Source organism: Sinocyclocheilus rhinocerous, unplaced genomic scaffold (assembly GCF_001515625.1).
Source record: "Sinocyclocheilus rhinocerous isolate Xijiao unplaced genomic scaffold, SAMN03320098_v1.1 scaffold721, whole genome shotgun sequence".
Classification (NCBI taxonomy): domain Eukaryota; kingdom Metazoa; phylum Chordata; class Actinopteri; order Cypriniformes; family Cyprinidae; genus Sinocyclocheilus; species Sinocyclocheilus rhinocerous.
The window spans coordinates 403,153-412,865 of record NW_015656165.1 but is presented as its reverse complement, the minus strand read 5'-3'; the positions used below and the strand labels follow the sequence as shown (position 1 = coordinate 412,865).

The 9,713-nt window shown below is 38.4% G+C and overlaps 1 protein-coding gene across 1 annotated transcript in view; it reads left to right on the top strand.

Annotated features, from left to right (window-relative positions):
• vps8 (VPS8 subunit of CORVET complex) overlaps positions 1-9,713 on the top strand; it is a 122,132-nt gene that overhangs the window by 27,505 nt on the left and 84,914 nt on the right. Inside the window, exons 19-20 of the mRNA XM_016527229.1 lie at positions 981-1,070; positions 1,874-1,920. Coding sequence (XP_016382715.1) covers positions 981-1,070; positions 1,874-1,920 — 137 coding nt within the window. The remainder of the gene's footprint in view (positions 1-980; positions 1,071-1,873; positions 1,921-9,713) is intronic.

Here is a 9,713-nt window from a genome sequence, read left to right as displayed (position 1 = left end):
TTCGGCTCTTTGTATTAAGCAATGCATAAATACATGATGCTGTTTTGTTCATAATTGTTTATGCAATTTACGAAATTATATTTGATTTATATGAGTTAATTTAGACGTAATGCACGTTTTGTATAGACAGTTATTTCCCTGCGTTGACATTATGTGCTGCATTATTTTGCTCATTGTCGAGCTCGTTCAGCGGCCTCGTTTCGCTTCGATGGCTTTCAGCCTCACCCTGCTTCATTCTACTACGTTAATAAATCATTAGCTCATCCATGAACATGATTTCTGCCCGAGTCCCGTCCGATTGCATCGCATGTGGGGATGAAGACGACAACTCCCATAATTCCACACTCAGTCATGGCGTCATCAAACTACGCCTTTGTCTATTTGTTTATTTTGAATACGCGCCCTCTAGCAGCGAAAATTACATATTGTGCCTTTAAGGCCACTTAATATAAAGTGGGACCCAACATTTGATATCCAATGTAGAAAAAAAGCCACAAGTGTTTTCATTAGGTTATTGTATGATGCCTGATTACTTTGATTCAGAAATGGAGGTTGGATCAGTAGTGGGTACCCACCGGTTTATACTGTGTGTGTGTAAGTACAGCATGTCAGATTTCAGACAGAGAACTGTGTCGGTTCATGTTTAGAAATGAGTTTTCATGTGTTGTTGTGTATATACCCTTTAACTTAAAATTAAATCCATTGGTTAAATCTTTTTGAGCTCGATTCTCTAACTCAACTAACGATCTTCTCAGAATCCCACTTCTATTAAAATGAGAATGATTTTTTTTTCTTATTGAGACTGTATTTGTTTTTGTTTTTTTCTAAATGACAGATTTCAAAATGAAATCTGTAGCACTGTAAGTAACAGATATAATGGCCTAAATTAACTTTTTGTAGGTATATAAAACTATTTAGCATTATTATTATTTTGTGCAAATAAATGTCACATTCCTCTGCTGATTTTTCTCTCTTCACAGATGGTGGAAATTTTGTTACAGTATGTGGATCGCTCTCTGAAAAAGTGTCCAGAGCAAGGAAAAATCCAGGTGATGGAGCAGCACTTCCAGGTAATGGGTCACCAATAGAAGCCCTCTCAAATGAGCCTCAAATGGTGATATCTTAGGGAATCATTTTTAAACATCTCCAGAAGTCAAATATTTTTCCATATTATTTAAAGATTTAGATATTATTTAACGAGAGAGCAAGACAGAGCTGAAGAGTTTTCTAGCATTATAGAGGCTTTTAAGAGAGGTGAGAGTGAGGAGAGCAGACTGAGAGAGCGATGCAGACGGTCTCCTTTATGTCAGTCTTTAGGCCTGCGGCATCCATTTTTAAACCGCATCTCGTCATAAGGCGGAAATCACATACAATAATGGCCCACTAATGTCATCTCTCCTCTGCCTCTGGGTCTCGCTTGCTCTCCGATTTCTTTTTGCCATTAAGAAGCACTCTGTCATCACAAAAATAAGGCACTCACCATGGCCAAATGGCAGATTTAGCTCTGTATATCTAGGGCAATGTGGAATGTTATGCTGCTCTAACTGTCTGTCTGTCAGACACACTTTCAAAGTCAGTTTTACTGCAAGAGAAATGTGCACATTTAATTACTTCCCATGTTCGTTGGGCTGGGAGATATATCAGATATATCGGATTGGATTCACAATATTTTCAAGATAAGTTGTTGTTCTGCAAACAAAGATTTCTTTCTCGTTCTCTAGTTTACTTTGGCAGCCCTGATGTTATTAATACAGTCTATTATTATGAATGAATGAATTCTCACTCTCTTTTTTTCTTGTTCTTCTGTGTCTTCAAACCCCATCACTCTGTCTTTTCTTGCTCCTGCTTGTTCTTTCTGTCTTCTCCTCTGCAGGACATGGTTCCTGTCATGGTGGATTATTGTCTCCTTCTACAGAGAACGTGAGTGTATACACACCTCTTTTCCTGCACACACACACTATGGAGAATGGTGTTGTATTTGTGTACTCTGAGCCTGTTCGTTTTCTGGGAATCATCCCAGAGTTTGCAAACAAGCCTGAAGCATTAATTAAATGTTCTGGTTTCAATATAATTTATTTTCTGTGGACAACAGTTGTGACATTACATCATTTACCATTGAAAATCATTTCAGTCCCTCAGCTGGTAGGATTTTTACAAATGTTTTTAAAGATGTCTCTTCTGTTCACCAAGGCTGCATTTATTTAATCAAAAATACAGTGAAACAGTAATATTGTGAAATATTATTAAAATAACTAATTTAAAATAACTATAATAATTTAAAATAACTGTTTTCTATTGTAATATATTGTAAAATGTAATTTATTCTGGTGAAATCAAAGCTGAATTTTATAGCGTCCATTACTCCATTCTTTACTGTCACATGATCCTCCAGGGATCATTCTAATATGCTGTTTTGCTGTTCAAGAATCATTTCTTATTATTATCTATGTCGAAAACAGCTAATTAATATTTTCCTGGAAACCATGCTTTTTTTGATTCTTTGATGAACAGAAAGTTCAAAAGAATGACAATTATTTAAAATAGAGTTTTTCAATAATGTCAGTTTATTTAATCCTTGCTGTAAAAAAATTGTGGATTTTTTTTTTTTTTTTTCACAGACCCGAATCTTAGTAATTGCTTACTGTAGAGCCTAAATTGCTTTGAATTTGGAACCTCATCATTATGAAAAATAGAATATCAGTTTTTAATGTGTACACTTTCTATTCTACAGGAAGTAATGTAAATTACTGGGTTACTGTTTCCTATGTTGACAGTGCTGTACATTTACTTTTTTTTTTTGCACAAAGCACTGGTGCTGCAGAGTTGGAGAGTTTTGTGCTACAATAGTATGGTCTGTGCTACAAGTATAAAACATCTCTTACTATCTCTGAAAAAAAAAAGAATGAAAATTTAAAAGATCCAAAAAGGTTAAAGCTTCATAAAATGAATCCATGTGAATCAAGCGGTTTTGTGTCAAGATACGATCGCTTCATATGATAAACATATATGCTTTTATTTACAAGTAAATGAATGATTTTGAAAAATACATCACGAAGCAAAGAGGACACTGACATGCCGAAAGACAAGACAGAGCAGGTTACTTTAGGTATGAAACAAAGTCTCGGCTTTCAAATTGTATCATTTTGTAAGAAATTCAAACAATAAATTCCGTTTTGTGGCTCTTTAATGTGCTGTGACAGATCACTGTAGCGCCTCATTTCAAGCGGCATGTGAACCGATCATCTCTTCCTCTTTACTAGTTAAAGAACAATATAAACATGAATGATCATCAGAAGGTATCTTGTTTCAACCGCGGAAAGACGTGAATACACACCATGTGCTGCAAGGTATATGAGAGGAAAAAAAATTGCATTCTGGCGGAGTGAAAGCAGACAAATCTTTTCATAGCACTTAGGACATATTTGTCACACAGAACAGCTCTACCTCTTCAGTTCTGCTACTGTCAGATATATTTTGCTTTGTGTGTGTGTGTGGGAGTACTAAAGAGAATCTGAAGACGATGAGCGTGTGTATGTGCTTGTTTGCTTGTGTTTACTGATTAGCAGGTGAGAGATATTGCCCAGTGTTAAGGCACAGTGGTTAGCACATGTGTTTCTATGTGTTTACACTCAGCAGAGCAGAGCTTGTTAACTCGAGAAGAAGTGTGATGAAGTGCAGATCTCAGCAACTCAATTAACTCGGCCAAAACTCTGAAACTCCCTTTCGTGTTAGCTCCACCCCCTCAGCACAATGTCAGCAGCAGGTCTCAGATCAGTGGGATGCAGCACCACTGATCACCCCTTCCTCAACATTCAGCTGTTCCTAGTCTAACCACGTTATTCACCCACACAGAATTTATAGCAGTTTTGCCAAAAGATAATCTTCCTGTTATTTATTTTGAATAACAGATATTTCATTTGGGGTACTTTGGTAGTATACTGTTGTAATGCCACAGTGCTGATCTTTACTATAATAAATAGTATACTGAATAGGATTGCTTGGGGATGGTGTAGTCATCCCACAACCGACCAACGAGTAGAGTAGTCCAGTGGTTCGCCACTGGTTCTGCTTCATAGTTACATTAGACACTAATTGGTGAGCCAACACAGTGCTGGATGATTCCCTTACGTAAAATGTTATGTTCCTCAAAAATGAAAATGTTGAAAAAGAAATGAAATGAAGGTGAGAATGAGAGAATTTTAACAACTACTTTACAGCATATACAGGCCTTCTAAAATTTATTTCAGTGCCAGTAGTGTCACTAAACAGAATTGTAAAAAAAGCAAATGGAAAACCATTGATATTAATTCAATTCAATTCAAGTTTATTTGTACAGCGCTTTTCACGATACAAATCATTGCAAAGCAACTTTACAGCAAATTAAGTTTATACAATATTTAGTCAATGTACATATGGCAGAAATGTACAGAAAAATCAATTAAAGACGTAATCAAACAGACGATGAACACTATTAAATGATCATTAGGCCTCATGTTGTTCCAAACTTGTATGATTTTCTTTCTTTCTTCTGTGGAACACAAATGGAGATATTTGAATGTTGGGAACCAGCACAGAGCGGACGGCAGTGTCAGCAGCTGCAATCCACCTGTCACTCAAGTGGCCACTCCCTTAATTATGCAGAAATTTAAGGCTTAATATAATTTAAACCGATGAGTTATAAAAAAAAATCACAGTTGTCATAAAGGGCAAAATTAGCTATATAGACCAAAATCATTTTTGAACCAGGCTGTAAACATGTTTTTTTCTGCTGTAAAGTTGGGCATTTTAACATGGGGAGTCTATGGGATTGACTCCCTTTTGCAGCCAGCCTCTAGCGGCCAGTTGATGAATTACAGTTTGTCACTTCCTTGTTGGCTTCACGAGAGAGAGCGGGAGGTTGCCGCTCGGTGTGAATAGAGTATTAGCAATGTAAGCGAGATTAGCGGCAACCACGCTGGCGATGCTAACGGGCTATATGCTAATGCATATGCGGACTCGGGAAATCAAAATAGAATTAGTGATAACAAGGCGCTCTGATTGTTTTTGTTGTAGAATACGATAGGGGATATATTCACACGTTATAGAAACGAAAATGATGGTGTATAAAATTGATTTTAAGATAAAAAATAGACGATAAAGAATTAACTTGACGGAGCTCAAACTCGAAACACACGGCAGCAACAAACAGGAAGTAACAGGAAAATCTTAATATTAACTGTGATAGGGTACATTTTACATGTAAGTATTTTTCATGTACATAAAAAAGAAGACATTTTTAATACAGTGGCCATTCTGGTAACCCATCAATTAGTAAGTTTTGAAAAGACATAGTTTGGCATATCCCCATACTGAACATATTCATAGACCATGGTATTTATGTGATACTTCAAAAAATACAGTGTAGTTACCATAGTGCTTATTCAAATAAATAACATATCAACATTGTACATTTTATTGGTGATTTGTTCTTGTTTGTTCTTCTAAAGGTTCTAAATGAATTTCTTGGTTGGATAAACGAACTTAAGAATTAAACACTGACATGCACACACGCACATGCTACTTATTCGTACATAATTAACATCTAATGATATTCCCATCCTCACAGGAGGCCACTAACTTAAAAATCTGTATTGGAAGATAATATAACTTTTCCTGTTTTGTAAGAAATGATTACTGAATTCAGAACATCTTTGTAAACGGCACATAGTTCATAAACATTTTTTGCTCTTTCTGCACTTCTTGTCTTATTGTCATGGTGTTTTCATTACCTGTGGCTCATGGAGACGCTGTAATAATACACACGTGAGCACATGCGTGCATGCACACAAAGATAAACTGGAATCACACTATCCTTGGACCAAACTCTCAGACATCTCATTACTGCCCTGCACTTTCTCTCATGCTGATTATAATCTCCATCTGTTCTCGCTCTCTAGCAATGTGTCAGTGTTAGTCAGTGTCAGCAGATAACCTCATCTCCCCTCTGATCCAGTGTCCTAAAGCTTTGCCCCAAATTATGTTAGTGGAGTGCAGCGACAGCAGTTTTCCCTCTCTGCTGAAAGCCTCCGAATCTAGATTCACTCCAGGTTTTCTCTTTCTCACTCGCTGCTTTGGTGAGAGAAACCCTGCATGTTTCAAGTTTTATTACTGTTAAAGGAATATTCCTGGTTCAATACAAGCTCACTTGGCAGCATTTGTGGCATAAACTTAATTAACACAAAAGAATTTCGACTTGTCCATTGTTTTCAAAGATCAGCGTTGTGGAGAAGCAGTACAAAGTAAATGGGGCCACTTTTTTGAGGAAGTGTAGGGTAAAATCAGAAGTGTAGTTTTTGATTTTCTAAAAGCCCTTAAAGTGCCTCTATTATGTCATTTTAAAGGTTACTAATATTGTTTTGGGAGTCTCCTACAGTAGGTTTACATGCATGCAAGGTCAAAAAACGCTTTTGTTTTCTCTTTAATATCACCTCATTTTCCAACGATTCTCAAACGATTCGTTCGAAGCAGTTCAAAGATTCAGTCTCTCTAAACCCCTCCTTTCAGCCTAGTTCACACTACACGACTTAAAACGTCGGCAGATCGCTGTGCTGTTCAGACTACATGACTTGATGTCTGTCTTGAAGTCGTTGTGGTGTTCACACTACGTGACACTGCGTAAATGATGCACTACAGCTAACAACAACTGTACAGTCACTCTACGACTCTACACGGTCCCCAAACCACGTTTTGTCACAAAAACGCACACGAGAAGTTCAACAGGGATGGTGCGAAACAACAAGTGAAACAGGAGTTGTTTATTTGAAAATGGATGTTGAGAAGAAATTAGTGCTGCAAGCTGTTTGTGTGATGATCTGTTCTGAAAAATGTTGCTCCATTTCTTGTCTCCAAACTTTTCTTAAAGTCATTATTGCTGCTGCTGTTTTTCTTCGGCTGATCTCAACTAATGCCTTGCTCTCTCATTGGCTGTAGCTTGTGATGTCGAGTTGGCCGACCGGTCCAGATATTTGGCATGCTAGATATTCGTTTGGCGTCTGCAAGGCATCGGCGACGCGTCAGCGAGCCTCTTTGATGTGTCATTGAGTAGTTCACACATAAAGATTGCCGAGCGCTGATCACCTGCTGATTTTCCCCCGATCACAGCCCGACTTGTAGGTGAGCTCATTAACTTGCAAATCGGGCTTAAAATCCTGTAGTGTGAACTAGGCATTCCGTGAGCCTATTCGTCATTTTAAAGGTTACTAATATTGTTTTGGGAGTCTCCTACAGTAGGTTTACATGCATGCAAGGTCAAAAAACGCTTTTGTTTTCTCTTTAATATCACCTCATTTTCCAACGATTCTCAAACGATTCGTTCGAAGCAGTTCAAAGATTCAGTCTCTCTAAACCCCTCCTTTCAGCCTAGTTCACACTACACGACTTAAAACGTCGGCAGATCGCTGTGCTGTTCAGACTACATGACTTGATGTCTGTCTTGAAGTCGTTGTGGTGTTCACACTACGTGACACTGCGTAAATGATGCACTACAGCTAACAACAACTGTACAGTCACTCTACGACTCTACACGGTCCCCAAACCACGTTTTGTCACAAAAACGCACACGAGAAGTTCAACAGGGATGGTGCGAAACAACAAGTGAAACAGGAGTTGTTTATTTGAAAATGGATGTTGAGAAGAAATTAGTGCTGCAAGCTGTTTGTGTGATGATCTGTTCTGAAAAATGTTGCTCCATTTCTTGTCTCCAAACTTTTCTTAAAGTCATTATTGCTGCTGCTGTTTTTCTTCGGCTGATCTCAACTAATGCCTTGCTCTCTCATTGGCTGTAGCTTGTGATGTCGAGTTGGCCGACCGGTCCAGATATTTGGCATGCTAGATATTCGTTTGGCGTCTGCAAGGCATCGGCGACGCGTCAGCGAGCCTCTTTGATGTGTCATTGAGTAGTTCACACATAAAGATTGCCGAGCGCTGATCACCTGCTGATTTTCCCCCGATCACAGCCCGACTTGTAGGTGAGCTCATTAACTTGCAAATCGGGCTTAAAATCCTGTAGTGTGAACTAGGCATTCCGTGAGCCTATTCTGCTCTGATTGGTCAGATGGCCCAGTCTGTTGTGATTGGTTTACCGTGTACAGCGCGTGTCGGAAGCGATACGCCCATTGCCATAGTTCCGTATTTTGAACACTACATAGAAAATATAAAAATCTATTACTTATCATACTTACAGATTGTGATTCAGTGGAGCCAGCTGGTTCAAATAAACTGTGTACTGAGCCATCTTTCAAGAGCAAGCGTTTTGTGAATCCCGTGTTGAACTCCCTGAGATTAGAGAAGCAGTTGTCAGTAAAATGACGGAAAAAATGAATTTTAACCACTGATTCTAGCCTCATCTTTCGGAAGTGAAAATAAAACGAATTTACTTTCGCAGCATCTTCTCGACATGATGTTAACCACATGAACAAGCTACAGTGTTTGAGCACAGGTCAAGTTGTTCGTGGCCAGCCAACGTAGAGCATAGGCGGGTATTATGCAAATATGTTACCCAGTGATGTGTAGTCTTCACGGAAGTGGGATTCGAATTACTATTAATGCTAACGACTCGTTTCAGCTGTTCAGAGTCTATTCTTTCTTTTGGAAGACAATAACTTTATTTATCGTGCACCTTCGTCTTTACAACCTTGCAGATAGTTTACACTGACATACAGCTGCTATACACACTGCATGAAAGGCTATATTCGAAATGATTCCTCTTTTTAAACTTGTATTTTTTAAGCTGTAAAGTCATTCTTGCCCTTTCATTTTGGGGCTTTAGGGGTTATGTTGTCAAATTGGAAATACATCAAGGTTGGTAACCATTTGAGATTTTTTTGCACATCAGAAAAGATAATGTTAGCATCAGTTAACTTTTTGTAGGAGAAAACAGGTTGATTTTGAGTTATTCTTCGTTGTTTTTGTTTTTTTTAGCAGTTTTTTCGTCTTCCAGGTTAAAATCTTCATTGTGTCAGGATGTGATGTTTTTCCATTATAGTACATCACTCATTAGTGCAATAGTACAATTACACATGAGGCTGCGTCTTCTTATCATAGGATCTTAATTATCACAACAGCATGTGTTGCTTTCCTAGGAAAGATGCTTCAAACTGTGAGATTGTGTGCAGTAAGTGAGAGACTCTATGGAAGAGAACTTAGAGTTTCTAAGTTCTCTTCCATATACCATTGAGGCTCGGTCACAAATTTGATCCATCCATACTGTGAGTGTAACCGGTCTTTAGAGCTACTATAGAAATAGCCTATTAATGACTTATATAAACACCTCAAAATAGTCTCAAAAGCTATTAAAAATGCAACAGTGCATTTATATTGTCGATGCCGAGTACAAATGCAAATGGCTGTGCATTTACACTCACTCACCGGCCACTTTATTAGTTACACCTTACTAGTACCGGGTTGGACCCTCTTTTGCTTTCAAAACTGCCTTAATTGTTCATGGCAGAGATTCAACAAGGTGCTGGAAGCATTCCTCAGAGATTTTTGGCGCTTTTCCACTGCATGGTACGGCACGGCACAGCTCACTTTTGGGGGGTTTTCCACTGTGTACAGTACCTGTTACCTGGCACTTTTTTCAGTACCACCTCGGCTGAGGTTCCAAGCGAGCCGTACCATTACCAAAATGTGACGTGTAAACTCTGCTGATCACTGATTGGCCGGAGAGAATCGTC